At 45.6% G+C, this 26,792-nt stretch overlaps 1 protein-coding gene across 1 annotated transcript in view; it reads left to right on the forward strand.

The window, feature by feature from the left end:
• Positions 1-26,792, forward strand: part of PAPPA (pappalysin 1) — a 220,002-nt gene that overhangs the window by 95,100 nt on the left and 98,110 nt on the right. Inside the window, exons 8-9 of the mRNA XM_036329823.1 lie at positions 5,474-5,602; positions 10,902-10,993. Coding sequence (XP_036185716.1) covers positions 5,474-5,602; positions 10,902-10,993 — 221 coding nt within the window. The remainder of the gene's footprint in view (positions 1-5,473; positions 5,603-10,901; positions 10,994-26,792) is intronic.

The raw sequence follows: 26,792 nt of genomic DNA on the forward strand, positions 1-26,792 counted from the left end.
TTAGGGCTATGAAGGGGCACTTGCCTTCTCCTCACAGAGTTTTTGCATTCTGTGTGCTTATCTGAGGAGTCAGCTCAGTGTCATGGAAAGGTCAAGGGTTCTAGTGTGAAACCGCATGGTTTATATTCTGCTTTATAGCTAATATCTCCATGACCTTGGGCAGATTACTAAACTACCCTGAACACCATGCAAATGATTTCTACCTGTCAGGTTTATATTAAACATAGTATGTACAATTTGGTGGACTAACCTACAAATATTTCCAATACCAACATCTATTGGGAAGTTCTAGATCAACCATAACTGATGTAACTAGCATCCTTTCAAATGCATAGATGAGATCAGAAAAACATGTTGCCAGGGGCAAGAAGTAAAACGGAACTGGGAACTAGGCAGGTAAGCGCTCCGCACCTCACATTTTATTGATGCAGTGCCATGAGTCTTGGCAACTGGGTGGACAAGAAATATAAACAAAAAATCTGAGAACTGAAAAGAAACTATCATTCTTCTCCTCTGTAACAGACTACATAGTAACAGTAATAAAAATCAACAAATTCTTAGACCTAATAAAACAGTCTATGAGGACTTCTAAATAGAATATCCATTTATAAAACTCAATTACTTTTATCAGCCCGAAAATATGATAGTACAAATATATATCTGTACATGTATGTATGTGTGCAGATAGATAGATATGTAGACAGATTCAAGCTACTATTTACAACAGCACTGACATCTATAAAATGCTTAGAGTTAGGAATATATTTCCTAATAAAAAAATCATCACAAGTTTTATGAAGAAAGCTTTAAACTTTACTGGAACCGTAAATGATGACCTAAATAAATAAAAAAATAAACTGTGTGTGTAAATGGGAGCATGCAGTGGGACAAAGATCTCTTTTCTCTTCAAATACATCTATAAAGTCAATGAAATTGGAATCATAATCTTAACAGGCAGTTTAAAAATGAAACTTAAAATTCACATGAAAGAGCAAAGAGGTCTCCTTAGCATAGATCTGTAGTATAAATCAAGACTTCGACTTCTGTAAAAGTATGGAAGTTAAAATAGACTGTGAAGGATACGATTTTAAAAAAAATTGACCAATGAACCAAGATGAGCCATAAACAAAACCTGTCTAAATCCTGAGTGACATATGGCGAGGGAGGCGTTCAAACTCGGTAGTGAAAGAATTAAGTACTCCAGACATAATGCTGGGCAAATGGTCCATCCGTATTTGGAGGGGGCAAGGCAGGGGGGAAGGTGGGGGGAATAGTCCTAACTTACATCATTTTAAAAACTACATTGCACATTATTGAAGCCATACATGTGAAAATAAAAACCTTAAAACTATTCAAAGGAAATAGAGGAGACTATTTTATGACCTTCAAGTGAAGAAACATTTATTCAACAAGACATGAAAAGCACAAATCATGAAGGAAATGATTTAAAATTCTATTCTATAAAGCAGCATAAACAAAACAATCAGAGTCACAACCCAAATGATTAAATGATAATGATAGCAGTAATAGAAACAACCTAGATATCTATCAAGAGACGAATGGCCAAATAAAGTGTGGCATGTTCATGCAGTAAATTTAAAATAGCACTCCAAATCCTGTGAAAGAAATCAGAAGTGATAAAAATAATCATGTTTCAGGTAAAGTGGTAAAATTTTAGTTCCAAACATAGTACTGGCAGGGAGTTTCCAGCTTGCTGATCCCATCACCAAATGAGAAGATTTGGGGTTGGAGGGTGGCTTTGGGTCAAGATATTCTCATGGTGTTGGCAAGACCAGAAAAGGGAGCCATAGAGGCAGGAGGGCAAGCCAGCAGCCGCTGCAGCCATCAAGGTTGACATGTTGGAGGCGGCCGGGATGCAGAGGGGATGACATACGAGTAGAAGCTGTAGATAGGAAGAATTGACAAGGCCTGGGGTCTGCCTGGGCGTGGGAGGCATGGAGGGAAAGGAGTTCGAGTGACAGTGTAAGACTTTCCAGATGGTTTTAGGAGCAGCTGAAAGGAACAACTTGAAATAAACGTCCTACTTTTAAACCAACTATGAAATAGATCCTAACCTCCAGCAAAGCCTTCAGAAGCCATGAGCTGGTCCTGAGAGAATTCTGTTCTACCTGGATCCCCGAGAAAAGAGACCTTGTCCAGCATTCATTTTGACTTTTTTTAAAATCTTTATTGTTGAAAGTATTACATGTCCCCTTTTCCCCCCACATTGACTTCTTCTAGCTCTCCCCCGCTCCCCGCCCCCACCTCCCGCCCCACTCCAGGCTTTCACCATCCTGTTGTCTATGTCCATGGGTTGTGTGAGGAAGGGTGTGTGGCTGGGAAGAGATCATTTTGACTTAACTTGGAGAAAATGTCATTTTATCACAAGACTTCTTCAGTGGGAGAACATAATCTCTTTAATAAGTTGTACCCTGATACCCCCTCCCTACCTTTTTGTGAAGGGAGTGGCCTAGGCTTCTGTGTTCCTCTCTGAAAACAACTCCAGGCTTCTGTGAGATAGTGAAACATGAGCCATGCGTGCGCTTTTGGAAGAAGGAGGGTTATTCAGGTTTCTCTACCAGTCACGTGTGCCATGTAATGCTAGTGGGTAAGGAGGAGGATGGTGGATGGAAGTTACTGGGAGACAGATTTTGGCCCAGAAAAAAATTTGACAAACCTGGGATCCAGAATTTTCAGACGTTGAAATCACCACCTGAAGAGAAAGCTAGCTGCAGGCAGGCACTGAGGATGTTCTAGCCAAATGACATGACAGACTGTCCATCAAACTATGAAACATGTGATAGATGATAGCCCCATCTTCATAGGTTTACCTAATAACCAAGGTTATAGGTAGTTAGTTACCTTTCCATCCACCCCGTCTAGTAAAGAAAGTACAGCGGAACTCCAGTGAATGAGAATGTGGATAATTAACAGTCATGGGTTAACATATGTTAACTTTATCATAGGCAGAGCACATATGTGCTTAATATGTGTTCTCATACTCAGTCTGTAAGAAAACACTGTGACTAATGTGAAGTAGGCTCGGAGCAGTGAGACTCCTGCCTGTGACACAGGAGTAGATGATGAAGTGAGGATGGACACACATTCGCCTGCCTGAGAGTCGTATTTATTGAGAAGGAGGAGGAAGAGGGGAGGAGGAAGACATTAACAAATGTTATTGCAGTGTCTTAAATATTATCAGCCATGAATCATCTGTGACACCCACCTCCAAATGCAAAACACAGTATCGAGAAGTCCTTTTCACACTCACATGTCCCATTTTCACAGAAGGGTCCCATTTGCTTCAGAGAGTGACCATGTGCCCCCAGTGGCCTGAGATGTAGCACAAAGAAAATGTATACCGTAACATGGTTATATTTGCTTAATATAAAACGGGCCTCCATATTTTAGAGCAGTGGTTCTCAACCTCTGGCCCTTTAAGTACAGTTCCTCATGTTGTGACCCAACCATAAAATTATTTTCGTTGCTACATCATAACTGTAATGTTGCTACTGTTATGAATCGTAATGTAAATATCTGATATGCAGGATGGTCTTAGGCAACCCCTGTGAAAGGGTCATTCGACCGCCAAAGGGGTCACAACCCACAGGTGAGAACTGCTGTTTTAGAGCAAAATGAATGAAGGTACTGTAGAATGTATGTCATTTTTATGTTGTGCCTTCATGTATTTTCTTGGGAAAAGCCATCTTTCTCCCAGCACACTATTCCAGTTTTAGAAGCAGCATCAGAAGAAGTATACATTCCCTAGTGTAGAGGTGGATAAAATATTGAATAAACTAAAAGAAAAAAAGGAAGTATATAATTATATCGACAATTTAGCATGCCAGAGGTTTACAAGGCAACAGTTACTTATACACTCACCCATAAAATAGCTCAGGATCTTTATGCATTGCACCTGCTTAGTCTTCATTGACAGAATACTAATGGAATCCCCAGGGACTTCTGGTCTACCCACAGTATTACTGTCTGCTCCAGTACTGCTAACACAAGTTCTCTTTCAGGTGATAAGCTCAACATTCTTAGGAAGGCTATGTTCCTCACCACAGGTTTTAATGCTCATACACTCCAGCTCATCGTTGTTGTGTTGTGAGTCAGGAGACATTGTCCATCCATTTCCCCTACACCTGTTATCTCACTGGCCTTATCCAAGCAGCTCCAACCCTAACAACAGCTGAAACAACAGATGGGCAGGAGAACTTGAGATTTTTTAACATGGCCTTCTTGTTTATGAAATCCCCCCCAACTCTGGAATCTGATAGGAATTCTCTTCATTATCATTTTGTGTGTGTGTGTTTCCCCCCATGGCACATTGTTATTTTTAATAAGTAAATAATTGATGCTGAGGGAAATGAAAGAAAGGAATAACATTTTCCTTTGACAGTGGTAGAGGAGGATATGGGGATGGGGATTTGTTCATGTGGAATTGATGTCAATATGTCTGTGCCTCAGAGGATACCTGACAGTAGCCAGGATCTTTTGATGGCAGGATGAATTCAAGCGGAAGTCTCAAGGGCTAACTAAGGGAGGGAGGTGATCTGGTATGAGGGTGAGTATAAGGACGTCAAAATAGGCCTTGAACTAGGAGGCGTTGAGAACAGAGGAGAGATGCAATGGAGGGCAGTTGGAAATCTGGCAGGAACCAGTGCTTGGAATGCCAATGCCTAGTCGGGATCCCTCCTTGCAAGGGATGAGATTATTCAAACAGGCCTGAGCTAGGGATTGCAGAAGCAGAACACGGATGTCATGTAATGACATGTGCTTATAAGTGGGATGCCTAACCTCTCTATGCCTCAGATTCATCATTTATATGTAAAATGAAGATGAAACTACTACAGCACATATAAGGTGGTTTTGATTCTCAAATGAGAAAATATGTGGAAAGCGCTTAGCCCCAGGCCTGACATTCCATTAATGGATGCCGTGATTATCGTTATTATTTTGGTCAGGAGTGAGCGACATAGGGAGGCGGGAGGGAGAGAATTATAAGGAAAGGACTGACGCGCCTATAATGGGTTTCTGCTCATATCTCAAAATAGTGCAGAAGGATCAGACAATGCCCACCTCTGGCATTGTCTTTTCCCGCCTCTGTAGGCCTTTGCTTATCCCATTGACTTTTCCTGGATGGCAGTTTCCCACATGTTCATTATACACACCCTCTGATTCTTACCCACCAGGGTTATTGTAAAGGTTAGCTCAACAACAAAAAATATCTAGTAATATTCATGGGCATCTGTCCACTGATGCTCATTGTGGTTGCTGTGCATTTTAGTGTAACCCATCATGAGTGGAAGAATGCCTTCACCACAGCAGACAATAAAAAATACTGGAAAACAGAATGTGCATGTATTTCAAAAATAAGCAAAAATTAGAATGTACGCACCGGGGTCAGTGTTGTCTGTCCCCCTCCCCACACTGTGTCTATATAGCTCATCGTCGTCTGTGCATTTTCCAGGGACCTCAGTCTTGGCAGTGTGTACCAGTACTGGGTCATCACCATTTCCGGAAGTGAGGAAGGCGAGCCATCGCCTGCTGCTGTATACACCCATGGAAGTGGGTACTGTGGCGACGGCATCATCCAGAAGTAAGTAGATCTCACTAAAGAAAGGGGGAGGGTGGTGCTCATTAGGCCCAGAAATGCTCAGGATGCTGAACAGAAGAACTTACAGGTGCTCTTCTGTGTGTGAGCTGCGAGTTAGCTTCGATCCCCAGCAGCCTATCCGTTTGTCTGCAGCGGTTTGCTACTCTCAGAAGAAAAATAATGATACTTTTTGGAGCACATACATTTCTCAAGTATGCAATTGATCTGTAATTTTGACAGAGCGGCCATCATGCACTGACTACCAGTATGCTCTTGTCCTCAGTGGACAGATGCATGCCACAGGGATTCTTATATTCTCTCCCATCCCAGCCCACATTGAGCTAGCAGGTCACAGTGCATCTGGGTTAAAGCACTTTTACATTTTTTGCTGGTTACCAGTTACATCTGTTAAAATTGCATATTTATTTGTTATTCTGTTGCATTGTATTATATCAACACTTTACAAAAGGGGTCAAAGGCCCCCCCAAAATACCAAAATATTCCAACTCACTGTAATGTTGAAACCATAAATCCGGGACAGTACTCCAGAGTGAATATTGAATGTGAGCATATGTACCAAGTACATGGAGGCAAAGTAGTAAGTGTAAAGATTCCCCACCAGCAGCCAAAGAGGAAAAGTGTGATCAGAAAATACAAAGCTGGATGTCTAAAACATGGATTTAATTGGATATCAGGCCATCCTTGCCCTTGTCCACGGGGCAAGAAGTTATGCAACCACAAAATAGGGGCAGGAAGCTATCAAGACTTTTGCATTGTTTGTAAAAAAGTAAACCTTTGAGTTTTTCCTTCAGAAAAAGTACCAAAAAAATGTTTTTCTGGCACAAAATCAAATTGGTTTGTCTCTAGGAGTGGAGAAGAGACCAAAAAGCATTGACAATTACCTTCCTTACTGGTAAAATTGTATTTTCTATTGCTAACCTAGTTGCAAGTCACACTCTTGCTAATACTCTTAAAAGTATTGGCAAATATGCCCAGCCAGCATAGCTCAGTGGTTGAGCATTGACCTATGAACCAGGAAGTCACAGTTCAATTCCCAGTCAGGGCACATGCCTGGGTTGCAGACTTGATCCCCAGTGTGGGGTGTGCAGGAGGCAGCTGATCAATGATTCTCTCTCATCATTGATGTTTCTCTCTTTCCCTCTCTTTTCCTCTCTGAAGTCAATAAAAGTATATTTTAAGAAACTATTGGCAGATTTAATGATACACATTATGTGTGGAGATGGCAAAACAAGCTATCGGCAAAATTCTTTCATTTAAATGGCACTGCTGGGTGTCCCATAATATCTGTGCGACATGCAACTGCAATGACTGTTTCTGCAGGGGGAGGGGCTGTAAGGAATTTATTTCACAGTTGAATGAAGCCACTGATGTGCAGAACGTGCATCTGCTCATAGGCGTAGCACACATACGAAAGAGAAGCGCTGGATGGCTATTTCCTTCAGTTCATCATTGACACCAGTGCTGGAGGGGCAGAGCAATTGAATTTGGCACTGAGGATTTCATAGTATGTAATGTGAACTGGAAACCTGCAGCAGGATGAAAGGACCAGCTTGGAGCACAGCAAGATTGACACAGTTATGCAAGTAAAGAGTTTGCACATGAATAGCCCTCCACACAGACCTCAGTTATTGGCCAGCAAGGGCCCAGGGCAGCATTGAAGGGAGTAGTGAATGCTGTGAATAAGATCAGAGGCGGGCAGTGAGGTACACCTTTTCATCTTAATGTGCAAAAAGATGCTCATGCGAGCAAGATTTTGTGCCCCACACAGCTCAACACACTGAAGCATACTGGCTGTCACAGGGAAGTGCTAATTCAAGTTTTTGAAAGAAGGGTTGACATTTTAAAACAAATGTTGACACTGATAAGGCCAGTAGTGATTCTTTACACTAGTGGTTCTCAACCTTGGCTGCACATTAGAATCACCTGGGAATCTTGTTAAAATCCTGATTTCTGGGCCTCATCATTAGTAACAAAGAAACAGAATTTCCGGAGGGTGAGGCCCAGAAATCAGGATTTTAACAAGATTCCCAGGTGATTCTAATGTGCAGCCATGGTTGAGAACCACTGCTTTACACGATTTCCAGTGGTTTGCTGAGTGCTATGTCTCAGGGAATATCTATGGATATAATGAGTCTTCGGTATTGAATTAAGGTGCAGACCGCCTGATTGCCAAGAATTGGACTCTTTAAGCGTAGAAGATAAAGCTCCACATGTGTCAGAGGAATATTTAAGGTCCACACCCAGATGCAACCACCAGGCATGAAGATATGGTTACCAGTGCTTGATGCACTAAAATAGGGCAGGGGAGCCATCGCTGTTCTCTCCCGTCTTAAGACATCAGCCTCCAGCTCTGGTGCACATGCTGCCCAGTGAGAACGCTGAGCAGCTGCGCAAGGCGGTCCCCGGGGAAAGTGCCCCATCATTTGTGGGTCCAGGATAGAGCAGCAGATCCAGAATCTCCAGCAAACACTTGCGGTCTTTGCTGCAAACCCATAATTGTGATTTGGGATTTTCTAATTTAGCACAAAGAATAAAAAAGGAAATTCACTTGATGTGGAATCAGATGTCCAACTCAGTCTCTCCATTTCGGAGCCCGCTATAGACGCATTGGTAAAACACTGCAAACAATGGCGTTCTTCCAGCTGATCTAGAAATGGATTGTTGTTAGTATTCATTTAAAGAATATTCTTAACAGCGTTTTTTAGTGTTTTTACCTAGAATTGGTATCCTGCATAGACATCAAGTACGTGTTGAGTTACCTGCAGTTACCTAATAATTGTTGACAGGTTTTGTAGAAACTGAACAGAGCTAGTGAACATGAACAGTTTCCTAAGCAAAACCAACAAACACACAAAAACCACAACTTTGAAGTAAAGGAGGGATGGCATCTTAACTAATGGGATTTTTTCAGGGGATGATACATGTTATTTGCTCTGTGTGTGTGTGTGTGTGTGTGTGTGTGTGTATGTGTGTAAGAAAATGGTTGAAAACACTGGATGAATATTATGACAATGATAATAATATTCATAAACATTAGCTGAGCCTCTACTATGCACGAGGCACTGTGCTACTTAGCCATCTCCTTGGGTTCTTCCAACAACCATATTACATAGATCCTTTTACTATACGAAAGAGACGACTAACACACAAAGATTAAAGTGGTTTTCTCAGCCGTATAGAGCCAGTAAGGAGCAGAACCAAGACAAGAACCAGGGCCCAGGTTTTCATGTGGATTCACCGTTGCCTTGTTGCGTGACCAACAACTGTGCAAAACTAACAAGTAAAGGAGTAGCTACATGCTTTCTGCTATGTCCAAGGCACAGTGCCAGGCATCGGGGTGCTAGGAGGACAAAGACTTCACTTCCTTTGGCATCTTAAAGCCGAGGATAGGGGCCTCTCAAGTGACAGGACAGAGCAGACAGTGTGACAAGCGCTGTGATAGATCGAGCCTGGTGTCGTTGGTCACAGAGAAGACAGCCTCCCACTCCAGCCTGTGAGGTCAGGGAAGGTTTTTCAGAACTTCTCTATCTAATGATAGATCTTTCATGCCTAGAAGATATTTGTGGTGACCCTAATTTTATGCTTAAACCAATAGAACACACTGTTTGGGTGGTGAGGGAAGGCGGTTGAGAAGTATTCTTTGTGGCTTAGGGAACCCAGCCCAGGTTTTTAAATAAAAAAATCTCTCCCCAGATAACCCATGAAATAGCTAAGGAGCACAAGGCCATCCCCATTTTCCACCGTGCGAGACTCCGTGGCGGAGATTAGAACAGGGGCCCGGCTTGGGATTTGGGCTGCTTCTCTGCTCCTGGGTGTGCAGACAGGAGAGAGCCTCGGTGGCTCTTTGGAAATCAGTGCAATGCCCTGGCCATCTTCAGGATTGATTGCAAGGCACCATCCTGCTACGCTGACACCTCTTAAAAGCAACAAACATTTCCCAGTATTAATTGCCCCGGTGAAGGCGGTGAAGGCAGAAGTCTGAGGACTCCTTCATGCTGTGTTGGGGCCCAGCTGGTCTCCAGGGAGGGAGGGAGGGACAGCTGCCACACACTTTGCAGAGACCTCCCAGGACAGAGTGGGAACGGGCTGTGATCCCCTGAGCATCTACTGTGTGTCACACACCATGCCAGTCACTTGCCATCACATCTCATTCTTACACGCACTCTAAGGAGTAAGTATAATTACCTCCATTTTAACCAGTGAGAAAAGGGAGCATCGGCATCTAGAATAGCACCTTCCAGTGGATTTTTTTGCAATGATGGAAATCTCTTCTGTGCTGTCCAACACAGTAACCACTAGCTACATCCAGCTACTAAGGACTCGAAACATAGAGACTGTGACTGAGCAAGAGCATTTTCAGTTATTTTGCATGTTCATTGGTTTACATTGTCCAAGATAGAAGGATCAGACAGAGAGATCCAGTGACTTGTTGGAGATCACACAGCCAGTTTGGACCATGGGGATCAAAACCCAAGATTTCTGTTTCTCAGAGGATGGGAATTTTTTTTTTAATCAACAGTTCATTGAATCTTTCCGTTTTTATTCCTCCAGTTCATTGAATCTCTTCGTTATTATTCCTCTCTTTACTCCTAGGTCCTATTCCAAGAGCATTGCTCATTTTCTTTCCATCCTAACCTCTGCAGAATCATCCTCAGGTGGTGAAAATAATTCCTAAAATAAACAAGAGGAGGCATTTTTATTTCCTAGAAGCATAGTTAGTTCCACAGGCCTAGGCATTCTTGATGCCAGCAAACAACACACCTATGGAGAAGACTGATAAAAGGAAAACCCAGCCTGAGCATGTGAAGGGGAAAAAAATCTTGACCTTCAAGAGCATTGGGAAAGTGGGGAGAGGGTGGACACGGGGCATAGTGAAGACAGCATTTATATTTTAGAAATGCCAAAATGTTCTTTAAATCCATCGTTTTAAAGTGGCAGTGACATTTTCTGGACACAGTGCAGCAAGGTCTGTTCATTCATTTGTTCATTCATTCATCCATATCTTACTCCCATCCGACTTGCTGACTTAGCTGATTGAGATCTCAGAGAAAGTGTTTGAAACAGAAATTCTGTTGTCATCAGAAACAAAAAAAAAGGCAAATGGCATGGGGTCCGACAGATGTACACCTTTTAAGCATCTCATCTTGACGATGAAGACACAGAGACTTACACAGGGAAAGGGACTTGCCTGAGGCCTGGGTTGCAGGGGACTTTGCCACATCCACATCCTGCTGTAGTTTTGAAGCTGATGAGATCCCTTTCTCTCCTATGTGTTCTGCAGAGGCCAAGGTGAAGAATGCGATGACATGAATAAGATCAATGGTGATGGCTGCTCCCTGTTCTGCCAACAGGAAGTTTCCTTCAATTGCATTGGTAAGTCTTTGTCATTTCCCTGGGCCTAGATAGGGACGAACAGTGAGGAATCCTTGACCAATTACAATAACAGCAATAGTTGTGACTGAATGAAGTTTCACTCCCTTATATTGCAAATATGTATTGAGTGCCTCCTATGGGCCAGGCACTGTTTTAGGCACCAGGAAATACAGCAATGGAAACAAAGGGCAAGTACATCCCTGCCCTGGGTAGCTTAAGTTCTCATAGAGGACAGAGGTGACTGGGAACTCTGTTGACCTAACTTCACCTTACACACAGTATTGCTCTTCTTCACACCAGCTGTCCAGGATGGTTAGTAGTATAGATTTTTAAGGCTTTTATTCCTACTGTAGAGATGAGAAACATCAAAAGCCAGAGAGATTATAAACCTTGCCCAGAATCATACAGGTCGGGAGTGATTTGAGACAAAACCAGGACTTGGACCTCATTTTGTCTGATTCTTAGGCATGTGCTCAGTCCATTTGGCTACACAACCTCCCTCTAGGATCCAGGGACCACCAGCCCCCTTCCCCCCACCCTCTCCCCCCAGCGCATTCCCAACCTTGGGCATTTTTCTGACTCGAAGAGGGAACAGCAGACCAGCCTGTGTTTAGAAAGCAAAGGTCCTTTTCCCACCTTCCCTAGGCCTCTTCTTGGAGTCTGGCTGATCTTGTTGTTTCAGCCCCACTTGGGAGGCCCTGGCCAGCCCGGGGCTGGTAAACAGACAGGGGTTGGGGGGCAGGGATGGAATTTTGAGCTGGCCCAGATGAGATCATACTTCCTTTAAGATGCAAATCGATACCTGAAGATCAAAGGTCCCCAGGCTAATCCCCTGGGCTGGAGGTGAAAACTAATCACAAATCATTTGCAAGTACAAAAGACAGAGGTGCTCTATCTGAGGAGGGCAGGGGCAGCTGTGGGGGGAATGGAAACAGTGCTGGGAAGATTTCTCACTGAAAGGCAATTTTCTAGGAGGAAAGGGGAGGAAATGTCATGGGGTCTTCACAGTTGCAGTGCATTCCGGTGCATTTAGACCTTCTCCTGGTAAATTGTGAGCTCCCTGAGGTAAATAATATAAGTTACCTTTTATTCCAGTCGCAGCACACATTTATTGAGCACCTATTATCTCCTTGGCACCAAGTAGGGGCCCAGCAGCACCATAGGGGGGTCCCACTACTGCTTGTGGATAGAAGGAAGGAAAGATGTGGAGGGAGGGAGGACAGGAGAGTCTCTAGACAAGACCTTGGGTTTTTAAATGGCAGAAGGTGGTTTGTTTTTTTCCTTCTCCTCCATTGGTTTCAGTTTGTCGGTCTGTATAAAAGCCTGATATTAGCCGAGTGGTGGGGTGGAAAGAGCCTTGGACTAAAATGAAGAAAACCAGGCTGTGGTCCTAGCTGTGGTGAGAACTTGCTGGATAATGCTGACCAAATTGCTTCCTTAGCCTGGGCCTCAGTTTACCTTCTGTAACTTGAAAGGATTGAGTGAAGTGGTTTTTAAGAGCCTTGACTGCTCTTCGGTTGTGATTTTCAAGGTGTGTGATTATTATTTCTCATAGTCACAAGCTCTACCCTAACCAAACCCTCACCTTTGCTGTCATCCTCATGACACCCAACATGACTCTCAGATCATGCTGGGAAGTAGCTACCTGTTTTACTTGCACTAAGTTGGCATGTGATTCAAGTGCTTCTGGGAGAAAGGTAGGATGTGGGAAGGTAGGATATGGTACCCTAAAGGGATGCTTGGGTTCTGACATCCATGTTCTATGTTGCTTGAGCACTAGGCAACCATAAACAAAAATAAGTAGCCCTTACAGGAGAAGCTTCTTGTCCATGGAGAGGGTCTGCACAATACCTTCCATGGGCCAAACTCGTCCCACTGCTTACATGTGTAAATAAAGCCTTACTGGAACACAGCACGCCCTTCCTTTACATATTGTCTGCTGTGCTTTCCTGCTACAGCAGCAGAATTTGGTGGTTGCAACAGAGACCTATGGGCCAAAAGGCCTACACTATTTACTCTCCAGCCCTTTACAGACCACATCTGCTGACCCCTGGTCTATGGATTTGGAGTCTTTGATGCTCTTGGTGGTGGGAGTCTGGTGCAGAGAGGAAGTGAAAATTAGGACATGGTTCATCATTTCTCAGAAAAAGAACCGAATTGTAAGCATACAGTGGTGGGGCCTGGGAACCTCTGCTAGAAATAGCACTGGACAGCGAGTCCAGCCCCAGCTTGCCATACCTCCTTGGGCCTCACTTCCCCGCCTATACTTTGGACAAAATAGCTGGTGTGGACTAAATCAATGATTTGCCCACAGCGTTAACGGAAGTGCTTCAGAGGAAAGGCGTGATGATGAGAAAGTTTGTAAGAGAATGAGACTTGGACCCTAATAGATCCATTTTTATACTGACATTTTCTACTAGATTCTACCTATTCTGCTGCTGATGGATGATATTTATTGAACATCTATAATAATAAAAGCATAATACTCTAATTAGACTGGACGTCCTTCTGGACGACCTTCTGGACAAAGCCGGGGCTATGAGGGAAGCCCGGGTTCCGGGTGCCTGCCGGCGGCCAGAGGGAAGCCTGGGTCCTGGGTACTGGAGGGAAGCTCGGGTCCCGGGTGCCAGAGGGAAGCTGGTACCAGCAGCCAAGAGAAGGAAGGCCTACTCTTACACGAATTTTGTGCATCAGGTCTCTAGTCTATTATATATCAAGCATATTTATAAACTGACTCTCATAACAATTCCATTAGTGTCCTGCTTGTACAAAAGAGGAAGTTGAGGCACGGGGAAGTGAACTAAGGAGAGGCAGTTAAATGGTAGAACTGGGGACTCAAACCCAGAGAGCCTGACTCCAGAGCTCATGGTGGTAAACTACTTGCAAAACAGTAGCTCTTGGTCTTGTGGGGCTCCCGGGGTGAATGGGGAACGTAGTGCTGCAGGACAATTCATGGGGTACATAATGGAAGGGCATACAAAACTGTCGGGTGTGGGTGGTGTCCAGGGAAGGTTCCCTGCTGCCCCTGGATGTTGAGTGTGGCTTGTGCTATAGGAAAAACCTCCACTATGCCCCCCGCCCTCACCATTTACTATTAGAGAAACTCATAGAGACACAGGGCATCCCAAGAAGAAAAGGGATCTATCTACCCAGAGATCTCAGCTCCCAGGAACTATATCCCAAGGACAAACTCCACAGCTTTAATCTGGAAAACCATATTCCTCTAAGAAAAGCAGCACAAGAATCGACATGTATCTTTGGCTCCTCAGAGATCCAGCTCTGATGAGTCAGAGAAAGGGGGCTGGAGCGTGGGAGGCTTTGCCAAGGTGGACGTTGTTCGCATCATTACATTTGTCAAGACAGTGGTCAAGATAGTGGCCCATTGAACAGGCTTGAGTGAGACTGGCTGGGTTCATACCATAGTTTAGACATGAGGCCTTGGCTAAGCTTCAATGTTCTCATCCAGAAAATGGTAAAAATCCTGGGATTCAACTGTGGCAGTTATTTACCAATTTGTAGATAGTTATTATTTGACTCCCTTCCCTAGGTTTAGAAAAGAACTCTTTGTTGTAATGATAACGAGGCACAGTCCAACCACCACAACCAAAGTTGAAAACACAAGCATCTCCCAGCCCCCCTTGTAGCTGAGTGTGGGCACAAGACTTGCACTCTCCTCCTGACCCCCAATCAGACACCAACCCAAGACTTTGAATCAGAAGCAGAGTGACCCTACAGAAACCATTTTGATTAAAGATGGTGGCAGTGGACACACCCCCTGCATTTCCAAAGTACCAACGACAGCATCCAGCATTAGGGCTGAAGGTTCTGTGTGTAACAGCAGCTCTGAGATGTCTTCGCAAGACCAGTCATCGGACCTAATCTTGAGCTTGGAATTGGGCTTCAGAGCCTGCAAGACTAGCTCTCCAGCCCTCCCAGAGAGTCTTCCATAAGTATCCAATGTTCTGTGAACAGTTTGCTTGTTTGCTTGTTTTGCTTAAGTTAGCCAAGTTGGTTTCTGTTGTCACTTAGAATCCTGACCAAAAATTGTTGTCATAAGATACTATGAGTTTTAGCCCTATTCTTAGCAAGTTAGACCTGCTTGACGCACATTAACTATTACTTTTCTGTGTGTGTGTGGGGGGGGGGGGGGGCTGGGGAGTATGTTTGTGTGTATCAGCAACAACCACTATTTATCGATACCCATGAGGTGTCATGCACCTTTGTATAATGTGAACCGATGTGAGGCCTCTGGTATCCAGACGCTGGATCTTAGACCTACAGTGATGTCTTAACTTGCCCGAGGTCACACAGCTCATAGAGAAAGGGATCCTCTCTCCAGACGAAGTGGAGAGACTTTGCTTTTTCTACTCTGCACTCTGCCTCCCCATCTGAGGGACTTCCTTCTCTCCTTTTTCTATTTTTTGGCACTGACCATTTAGTAGGCTAATGTTTTCCCTGGGTTTGGTACCACCCCCACCCATGTGAGGGGGTGTCAGATTTATGGTGGCGTTTGCATTCACTTTTCAGAAGCCCACACATCCAGGAGTATTCCCAGGGTGCCAATGTGTTATTATGCAACAGCCTGGGACGAAACTGTCCCACTTTCCCACCCCCAGGACCCTCGTCCCCCTTGCAACATGGCAAGTTGCTTGTTCAGAGGAATACCACCCACAAGACCTCTTGGGCAATGCATGCTATATCCTGGCAATGTGGAAATTATCTCGTCTCCCCCCTCCCTTTAAAATATAACATACACCAGGCCTGAGATGTCAGTTTAAAAATGTGGTATCAGTAAAATGATAACGCCCCCCACCCAGCAGGCACTGGCTGGAGGCATTGTTCGGCAGCGTGGGGATTCTGTCTCCAAGCACTGAGTCATGAGCTACAGACAGGCTGCTGATAGCAGCTGGAGGAGGGAAGGCAGTGGTCAAATTAGTGGGACAAAATGAGAAGCATCACCAAAGGGGTTACACTTAGTAATGTATCTCGAGCCATTGCTGGAAATGAGCTGCCTTCTGCGACGACAGTTAGTCCATGAGGGGAGCTGTGCTGGTGGGGGCCGCTCTCCCCCCGTCCTGTGTCCTTCAGGAGAGCTGGGTGCAGGTCCCCATTTAGACTCGGAAGCCTGGGCGTGTGGCACGTTAGCAGCTCAGAGCCTCAGTTTCTCTCTTTGTGTAATGAAAGCAGTTGGGCTGAGGGCCCGAAGGCTGCTTTTCCTCTCGGACACAGATTGTCCAACACCTGAAGGCGTGGGGTTTCCAGTTCTGCTTGACGCTGGTATATAATTAAGAAAACAAAGCAAAGGGACCCCCGTGTTGTCGTTCCCAGACGTGCACATTCACTGAGCGTCTCTTTTTCTCGCTCATTCCCTGCCACTAGCATTACATTGTCTCTGGTCCTCACAGAGCATCCCCTGCCCAGTCCTACTGCAGGGGCCAATAACTCAGTTATCTGCAAGGCAGATAAGGGAGAGGCGGAGGGATCCATTCGCCTCCCAGCAGTCACTGGGAGGGGCGCAGGTCACCCAGCCTCGTGGCCCCTCTGTCAGGCCGCCCTGGCCTGATCCTAGCCAAGTGCAGAAAGGAAAACAAAAAGATGAATCGGCTCCTCTTCTTGGTGAATGTTCTGATGAGCCTTTAGATCAACAGTGACTAAAAGGGAAACAGCATCTGGGAGGGGGAGGGGGAGGAAGAATGGGCTCTGCCGGGAGTCACAGTTATTGTTATTTTTCTTTCTAACAACATGAAATCGGGACAGATGACCCACCTCTCACCTAACCAAAAAAATTGAAAAATTTTAAAACAAAACAAAATAAAACGTTTCCTGGTCTGTATTCCTTCAGCCCTCCCTCTGTAGAAGGCATAGTAACTTTCGCCAAAATGCCTTCTTGAAATAAAGCTTCCCTTGGATGGAAGACAGACCTTTAAAAGAAGAAAAGAGAAATACTAGTGGTCGTGGTGGTGATGAAGGTGATCGTGGTGCTGTCAGCTAGGAGAGGTGGCATGCTTAGCACTAGCATGATGACCTATGGCTTAAGGATTAATGATGGACTAAGATGGATATGGGTATTCACCCATGTGGATCTGGGTGAAACGCCTGGCCCAGACACTTTTTATTTGTGCCTCAGACTTCTCATCAGTAAAACGGGCTAGTAATAGTTTCTACTTTTTACAGTCGGTTTGAGAATGAAATGAGGTTATATAGGTAAAGCATTTAAAAACAGCAATACCCGGTAAATCTTACGTATGTGTTTGCTACCACTGCTATAATTAATGTTATCAGTATAATTAATAACAAGTTATAGTAATCCTCCCAGGAACCCTAGATAAATAATATTTCAGTTTCATAGAGGAAAGAAACTGAGGTTCAGAGAGGTTAAGTAACTTGCCCAAGGTCTCACAGCTAGAAATAGCAGAGGTGCGATTCACAGTCCCTAGGCAGACCTGCACACTTACCCATGAAGTCACTGTATTTATGAGGCACCCAACTGTATCAGCCTTTGTATTAAGAGCCCCTTTTAAAGTGATTTTTATTCAGCCTCCCAGCAGCTCTGTGTAATCAGGATAATAATGCCCATTTGGCTGGTGAGACCAGTGAGGCACTGAGAGATGAAGTGAATTGCCTTAAGTAAAGCAGCCAGCTAAGTCATAGGAGGCTTCAGATCCCATCTGCCTGCCTTTAAAGACCTTGTCAATATCCAGAGGAACCACCCCCCCAAAAAAAGAAAAAAACCAAAACTTCTTGAGAGCCTCCTTTTCCCTGTTTCTGCTTTGGTGCCATTGACTCACAGCAGGAAGCGAAAGTGAATGCACATGTCCTTCCTGTGCCTGTTTCATGAGTCATGAAAACGACAACCTTCCGTTATTACCACCCCATAAATGTTCCACTGCACAGAGCCCGTGCCCTCGACATAAGGCCGATCTGGGTTTGGGGCTGCATTTTCGTTTTTAACAGCTCGCCCTCCTGTGACAGTAGCCGTGTTGTTTTTTAGCATAAGGGGAAGCTGTCACTTAGGAGAATGTGCTAGAGACAGGAGCCTGAGCTCAAATACCTGTTGGGTGTAATGTGTCTATTGGTTACTTCTGGGTCATCTTGGTCATCTCCCGTCCCCTGTCTGAGTCTCAGCCTTCTCTTCTGAAAAATGGACGTCATTTTCACACACCGTCTCTCTGTTGAGAGAAAGAAGGAAATAAGGTCTGTAGGTGTTTAGCACAATGCATGGCAGTTAGTGAACATTCAAAAACACGCGTCCGTGCCACTTCATCTTCCCTTTTCTCAAGTCCCATCTCAACTGCAAGTGATGCAAAGGTGCCAATCCATCTCTGGCAAAAATGGTCGCGAACAGGGCCCTGCCATCAGCACGTGGTAGTACCTTATGCAAAGTGACTAGAAAGGGATGGCCTTGAGCTGGAGGAGCTCCAGGGGCCCTTTCAGCTCTGACTTCTAGAATTTAAATCCCAGATCATTATTGTTTTTAAACTGTGCATTTTAAAAGAAATGAGGGCTTGGGGAGGAGAAAGGAATTCCTTTAACCCAGAGGGTCAAAGGGGGTCAGCAAGGGGACAAAGGCGCAGGAAAAGGAGGCGATGGGGTGGAAGGCTGCCATGCGGGCCGGACCAAAGATCTGAAGTCCTCTACCGGGAGGTCTGATGGATGCATTCAAACACCCTGGAGTCAGCACCGGTTAGGATCAAGCCTGCCTTCAGCCTCAGACCACAGTTTACCACCTCCTTTGGAAACCCGGGAGGCCTACCCCACAGAGAGGCCGGGCTGGAATGAAAAGAAACAGGAGGGCCTCTGAGGCCAGAAGGGAGCAATTCTAGCCCTGGGCCCGGCGGCTTCCTGACTCTCAGGGAGGGGTCAGGCACGGAGGCCTTGGAGCTTGCCTGAATTCGAGGAATAGGGATCAAACTTTGATGTGTGCCTTTGAAAGGCAGCCCTCGACCAAGGCAGGTGAATCAGGGTAGCCAGGAACAAGGGCTTCTTTGTGGCATTGTAAGCGACCAGAAGCCTGCCTGCGCATGCCTGTGCCTGGCTGTGCCTCTCTGCAGTCCTGACCTAGGAGCCGGGGACAGGGGAGAGGCCCGGGGGCCAAGTGTCCCTGTGGGCCTTTCAGTAGGTCCTGGCTCTAAGTTCTTTCTTGGGGACCATGTTGGGCTGGAAGAGACATTTAATATTCATGAGCGTGATCTCCACTTGAAGGGAATGCCCTGAGGGAAAGTGAAATATTAAGCAAGTGAGGGATATAGACCTAATTGCCTCCTCTTTTCTTTTTGGAGAAAAGTAATGTGCTTAAAATAAGATGATGGATAGGCAGCCGGGATGGTGTGAAAACCCCACTGCCCTCGCCTGCAGAATAAATCAGCTTCGTGCTCTCACTCACACAGAGAACCAGACAGAAGGCGGTGCTACTTGGCTGCCGGGTCACACCAGGTCACCCGTTCCCAGACCATGGATGCCTGCTGTGTGCCCGGCACTGTGCTAGCTGCAAGGAAACCAGCAGTGAGCCAGGGAGACCAGAGAGGCCAGGGATATGACACTAGTAGTTACTGAAAACAATCGTTGAGAATGCCCCTGCATGGACATATCGGAGGTGTGTAAGTGCAGGTCCTCCTTCCTATTTGAGGGGTCAGGAAAGGCCTCCTTGAAGACACGACATTTAACCTGCGACTTGAAGGCTAACTAGGAAGTGGACAAATTAGGGAGCAGTGGGGCAGGGGGATGGAGTGAGGACTGCAAGAAGGTCAGACCGTTAAACCCTCCAGGCAGGAAAGAGCTTTGGAAGATGTCAAAGAAAGTCAGCATGGCCAGATGGCAGGGAAGGAGAGAGAGCAGGGGCGGGACCCTGGCAGACTCTGACCCTTCAGGGCCTTGAAGGCCGTGGCCAGGCTGTTGCTCATGGCATGGAAGGAGAAGAAGGCAGCTCCCACGTGTGCATTCTGCCCTCAGTGCCAAGCCCTGTCGGCCAGTGCATGTCTGCATAGAGCAGGCATCTGAAAGCTACTTACTGTCCCAGCCAAACCCTACCTGCTGCCTGTTTGGGGAGATGCAGTTGCTTGAAAGAGAACTATCCCCCTTGATTCAGATATTTGCCGCTACAAAGACAGAGCGGAGCAGCTCCAACAGAGGTCTTGGATGGGCCCATGAAGCCAGCACATTTATTGTGTGGCCCTGTACAGAAAGAGTTGCTACCCAACTGCTGGCAAGGATGCGTGAGTACCTAGTGGGTGAAAGAATGTCCAGTTAGGGAGCCATCGAGGCAGAGGAGAGAGAGGTGAGGGTATCACCCCATCCGTCTCACCCCTGGGCCTGGAGCAGCACAGCTGTAATTGTGTTGGCCACCACATTTTCCATGGACACATCCGTTTTCCTCATTCATGAGGAAAGATGTCATCGTGTCCATCCTTGGGTCCCCAGTCAGTGTCTGGCATCCTGAATCAAATGACCCTTTGAGGCAGAAAAGAGTGGCCAGGAGCCTGGGCAGCACCTGATTTCCCCTGGAGAACCTCTACTCCCTTGTCTCATTTCACGCTCACAGCACCCCTGGCAACCACTTTCCAGGTGACACAACAGAGCCCCCAAATGTTTAAGTGACTTTTGAGAAAGTGGCCTCCATTCAGTAACTGTTTATTGAGCTGGGAAACCACCACAAGAGGAAACAGACTTTGGTGACAACCACGTCCCATGCTGGGACCACAGCCACGGAAATCTCCTCCCGTGATCTTTCTGAGGGAGGCTGCAGGAAGGTGGGGATTGTCCCCTGAATTTTACACCAGGAGAAACTGAGGCTCAAACAGGTGAAATGACTTGTTCAAAGCAGGTGATTATTAAGTAGCAGAACTGGGATTTGAACCACGATCTGCCTAACTCCAAAACTGTAAGAGCTGCATCCTCCTCCAAATTAGCAGACCTTCGGAACAAGTGGGAGTGATGAGATGTGCATATAGATCACCACCCTCCCCATCTCATCATTCCAAACAGTAGTCAGAATAGCAGAAATAGCTTGCTATTAATTTAATTGACTTAATCACTTTTTTCCTATCAGTTCCTCTGATTAATTGCATTGACCTTATGAGGTAGTTTTAATATTATGGCTACTTTATAGATTAAGAAAAAGCACAGAGATGTTAAGTAATTTACTCAAGGCTCCCCAAGAAAGGGATTCGGCTCTGGGATCTGGCTCTTAGGCCCTCAGGCTGAGCTACTAAACTTATGCTACCTCTTGACCATTGCTGTTATCTAATTTTTTAAGTGCACTTGCCAGAGCTGAACAGCCTACCAGCAAACAGAAAATGAGAAGGGACAACCATAGACTGTGCAAAAGGAATCTCCACATAAAAAGATCCCAGGGTCTCTTTAAGAAACACTGTCTGGAGTGTTTGTTTACAGATCGTTAACTACTTAACAGAGGGAGAAACTAAAGGCCCCTTTTTCCTGGCTGCTACTGATTAAATACCAAGGGGAAATTAAGATAAAGCAAATCTGAAATTATAATAATTTGAAGGGTTTTCAATTTTAATTCGCCAGAAAGATAAAATAGTCCATGCCCTGCCTGTGCAGCCCTGCTCACAACCACCAGAGTTGCCTTCTCTGACCTCTGCCCTCAGCGTTGGGGTCTTGCAAAGACAGCTGAGACCAGTCTCACTCCTCTGTCTACATGGAGCACCTGCGGCATACGAAGTCAGGCGCCAGGCAGGGTGTGGGTGTGAGTGACAAGCAGGAGCCAAAACCCTTCTTCGGAGGACTACAGAGGACAGTGGTCAGTGAGGATGTGCAGGGATTGGTGGGGCCGCCCCAATAGGCATAGTAATGCCCCCGGTGGAGGTGGGAGAGTTGGTGGCAGCTTCCTAGACAGCTGGGCTCAGTAAGACCAAGAGCAGGGCCTGCTGCTGTAAGGTCCTAATATCAGGACATGATATGAGCAGTGTTTGTCTTTTGGGCTTTTTAAAATGTGTTTATATTGATTTGTTTAGAGGGATAGAGAGATAGAAACATCTATGAGAGAGAAACATCATCAGTTGGCTGCCTCCTGCATGCTCCCTACTGGGGAGTTGAGCCTGCACCCAGGTATGTGCCCTGACCTAGAATTGAACCAGCAACCTCCTGGTTCATGGATCAATACTCAGCCACTGAGCCACACCAGCCGGGCAAGGGGCAGTGTTTTAAGACCCACCTCCCCCCAGTGGGATGCTCTTCAGGGGCCCACAAAGTACTCCTGGAAACTGACCTGAAGAGACTTCAGGGTGGTTTTGTCTTTCAACACCAGTCGGAAACAGGGGGGAGTGTCTTATACACGGAAAAATACGGTAAATCTAAATTCCTTACTATGGCATCAGGCATCAAGACTGGAGTGGTCTGATCTAGTCACATGTACCTTGGGCTTCAAAATCTTCTGGGCTTTGCACCTATGACCCTGCCCCGAGCTTCCTTTCATTTGCTCTCAGAGTTCCCCTGCCTGGGGTGTGTCCCCACCAGTTCCTCCTCCTCAGAGATTCAGCCCAGGTGTTAGCCCCTAAAGCAGCGGTTCTCAACCTGTGGGTCACGACCCCTTTGGGGGTCGAACGACCCTTTCACAGGGGTCGCCTAAGACCATTGGAAAACACATATATAATTACATATTGTTTTTGTGATTAATCACTATGCTTTAATTATGTTCAATTTGTAACAATGAAATTGGGGGTCACCACAACCTGAGGAACTGTATTAAAGGGTCATGGCATTAGGAAGGTTGAGAACCACTGCCCTAAAGGAAGCCTTCTGATGCTGGGTAAGGTTGAATTGGGGTTGGTGGGGTTCCTTCCTGCTCTCAGCATCTTGTGCCTCAGAGCAAAATGCTGTCCATCAGTCAATTCCTTACTTGCCCCGCTCACTAGACTCTGAGCTCTCTGCATGCTGAGACCCAGTTAATTCCTCTGATTCCTAGGATTTAGTCCAGGACCTTGTAAATAATTTGTGGCTCCATAAGTGCAGACTATGAGTGAGGGAAGCATGTATTTTTAAAGGGCTGTTTCTTAAGAGTCACTTTCTTAAGTTTTATTTATCAGGCAACAAAGTGTAGTAGAGCTTTGTTGGCCTTTAGGGTCCGATGGACCTGTCTGAATCACTGACTTTCCACCTCACAGTGGTCCTCTCTACACCATGTCAGCGCTGGGCTGCTTGTGTTCAGATCCCAGCTCTGCCACTAAAGGGGGTGGGGGATTCTTTAGTTAGATTGTACCTTCCTGTGAAGGAAAGACTGGCTCCAATGGCAGCCTCCTTTATCTCCATACTGACTGTGGTCATAACTCTTTGATGAGGTCCAAACATTTTACAACTTCAGGAGAAGGGGTGGATAGAAGCAGTGACTTTGGTGGTTACTTAAATCACCCCCCAGAACTCTCTGATAACCCCAAATCCAATTGCTTTCAAAACGAAGTCCTGGTCCAGCTAGCTTCCTCTTGGGAACCAGCCTAGTTAACTAGCAGCTGGAAAGGACTGCAGGTAGGCCACCCCCCAGGCAGAGAATTCAAAAGGAAGTGGATGGCTGTGTAAATAACACTGCTTGAAGGGGCATTTAAGCAGAGGCTCTTTGTTAAGGAAATTGATGGCTTTGTAAGTACTGCCTCGGAAGGGAGTACTTTAGTGGAAGGTTCCTGAGCTCCCCTGGTAAATTCCCTAATGGACTGTGGGCCAGGAGTCTGGGCCCCCACATATTCCATCACTTGCCAACAAAAACCTTGGATTCTACTTTTAAAAATTGAAAAAGGTTATGGAGCCTGTGTAGTTTAACTGGCACAAGGTAGCTGAGACAGGTTGCTTCCTTTAGGGAGAGGGAGACGTGGATCTTCCCCAGAACCTTTTGTTCCTGCGAGGCACCTTGCTAGGCACCTTGCTAGGTATTTTCTAGGCAGCTTCTTATTCCATTCTCCTGAGGTCTGCAAAGACATCAGGTCACCAGCTTGCTGAAGGGGGAACTGGGGCTCGGAGATGAAGTGGGCTGCTCATGGACACCCCGTTAATTGGTGGAGAGCAGGGATGTGACAGCAGACCCCGGAGCCCCCCAAGTACCACAGAATGGCAGGGCATTGTGGAGAATCAGATCATCGGTTTCATTAGATCCCCCTCGGTATCCACATTCTCACAAAGGACATAGATTAGGCAACGTGGGTGGACGTAAGGGAGTGGGTTTTGGAATCAGATGAGTAAGGATTTGGGTTTCGCTGTATGAAACCCTTTAAAGACCATTTCTCTTGTCTGTGAAATGGGGATAACACCACCAAACACAAAGGATTCTTCTGGAATTAAAGGACATTGCCTATTTAAAAGCATTTAACACAGTGCCTAACAGGAACCACACCATTCAGTTATTCATTTAGCAAATATACTTATTACATAGTGGCTATAATTTTAATTGGGAAATTAGATGATGCTATGGAGAACGGGGCGGGGGGGGGGGGGGCAACCGGCCCTTCTGGGGTGGGTTGCCAGAGAGATTTTCCAGAGGAGTGTCAGTAAGACTGGATGAAAGGATGGTTAGAGGCTCAACTTAGGAAAAGCAAGGCTAGGAACATTGGGGAAGCTTCTGCAAAGGTGGGGAGGGGAGGAAGAATCTGGGACACCCAGGAAGTGGACAGGATTTCAGCCTGCCTGGAGCTGGGACAAGAGCATGAGAGAAAGCAAGAGCAGGCTGTGGAAGCAGGCAGGGACCAGATGATTTCTTGACGTCATTGAGCCTCAGAAAACATTGAATGAACAACTATCTTCTGAGGTAGCCTGTTGCATTTTCACACTAACTGTAGTTTGTTAGATAAGCTTCTACTGTGTCCCCTGGGAGCCTTCTGTTCCTTAGGTTCAGCGTTCCCATACCTCTGTGGACATCCCTTCATGAGGCTGCCTAGCTTGGACCCCAGCAGTCACCAGTGGCTTCGAATTGGTCTGCCCAGCCATCTCCAGGACCAGAGGAGACTTCCCTGACCTCCATTCTGGCACCTGCAGCCAGCAATGCCATCTGCAATCTCACACTCTTGTTTGGGCAAACACCTTCTCCAGTTGGTGGAAACTGATTGCAGAGAGACCACAAATCCTAGGAACTTTTTCTGAACATGAATAGTGATGCCCACCCTTATCATCTCTGATCAGAATACAGGGGTTTTGATTGATCTAAAATGTTCCAAGTTAACTCTTAAGATTAAGAATCAGTTTTCCCCTCCTTTCCTTTCTTCCTACTTTCCTTCCTTTGCCCTTTCTCCTTCCCTTCCTCCTTTCTCTCCTTCCCATTCTTTATTCCTTATTGGGAAGAGAGAGACATATGCTCACATTTCTGTAAGAACAAAACTCAGTGTAAAACTATCAATCAAAGAGCACATTGATTCAGATGAACACAAAATCCTTTTCAGAGGACAGAAGAGTAGCCGGTCCATCATGTAAGACAAAGAAAACTTACCTGAGTCCAGTGCACTTCTGCCCAGTGACTCGGCTTCTCTCTTCCGAGCATCACCAGTTTGGAGAAGGAGGACACCGTGGCTCCAATGTCTCATCCTGTGGACTCACATGAACCATATTGCAGGAGGATAGTCTTCCTGAATGCCCACACTCAGCAGAGCTCAGGGTGGGAGGTTTCTTGCATAGGAACCCTTCCAAAAACCCACCACACTGTGGTCACCTTAGTCACCATCAGCGATGCCAGACAGGGTTGGTGGGCGTGGTTTTCACATGGGGCCCTGATTTGGCCTCGATTCCTTGGTTACTGCTAACATAGCATCCCATTGCTCAAAACTCTCTCTAGTCTGGAACCTTGAAGATGTCTTCACAGACAGATGGGCAGCTTGTTTTACTGAATTGAAGAACAGATACAATGTGTGTACACACTGACTTTTACTTGAAAGCACTGTTTTTCTCATGCTCATCTGCATGTATTTCTCACAGACCAATTTTTGTTTGACATTGCATTATTTCCAATGTTTATAAAACGAGCCTTATTCAGTCAACCCAAACCTTGGGCCTATAATAATTAACGGTGCAGCATTCAATGAGTCACTTAACCTCTCTGAATCTCAGTTGTGATACTTGCAACCTGAAGCATGAGGATGAGATAATTTCTAAAACTCTTGCAGCACTAAAACCATCAGTTATTCATTCATTCATTCAGCAAATATTTTCGGATTGTCTTCCATGTCCTGGATTTAGAATGCAATAGTGAGCAAAACAGCCTACCCTTCAGCTCTCCCAGGGCTGCTCTTCTGTTTCAGAAAGAATGCAATGATCAATTAAACTCTTGAAGAAGCAATATAATGCTGTGTAGGAAATAAAATAGACTGGGGGAGGGGGCGGGGGTGGCGGGTGACTGCAGTGAAAATAGTATGGTTAGAAAAGGTCTCACCAGGCAGGTGAGGGTTGAGTTGAGACCTAAACAATGAATTAAAAAAAGCCATTTGACGATTTGGAGATGACTTCTAAACTGTAGCTGTGATAAAAATACGTGAAAACAACATGTGTGAGTATGTTCCATAGCATTATTTTACTTGATCATTACAGCCACTTTCTGAAATGGGTAGGAAAAGTGATTTTGTCATTTTATCAGACAAGAATGAAACCCAGAACGATGATGATGTGTGTTGCCCAGTACGGGAGAGTAAGTTAGTGACAGAGATGAGCTTCAAATTTTGACTTCCTGTCCCTAATTTCATCTGCTTTTCCTTATAGTTCTCTTCTGTGTTTCTCTGAATGGTTTCACCTGCACCCTTCTCAGTCTTCATTTTGCTGGTCACATTTTTCCATCTCCAGACCAAAAACAACAACAACAACAATACTTTAATGATTA

This window comes from Myotis myotis, unplaced genomic scaffold, assembly GCF_014108235.1.
Source record: "Myotis myotis isolate mMyoMyo1 unplaced genomic scaffold, mMyoMyo1.p scaffold_m19_p_12, whole genome shotgun sequence".
Classification (NCBI taxonomy): domain Eukaryota; kingdom Metazoa; phylum Chordata; class Mammalia; order Chiroptera; family Vespertilionidae; genus Myotis; species Myotis myotis.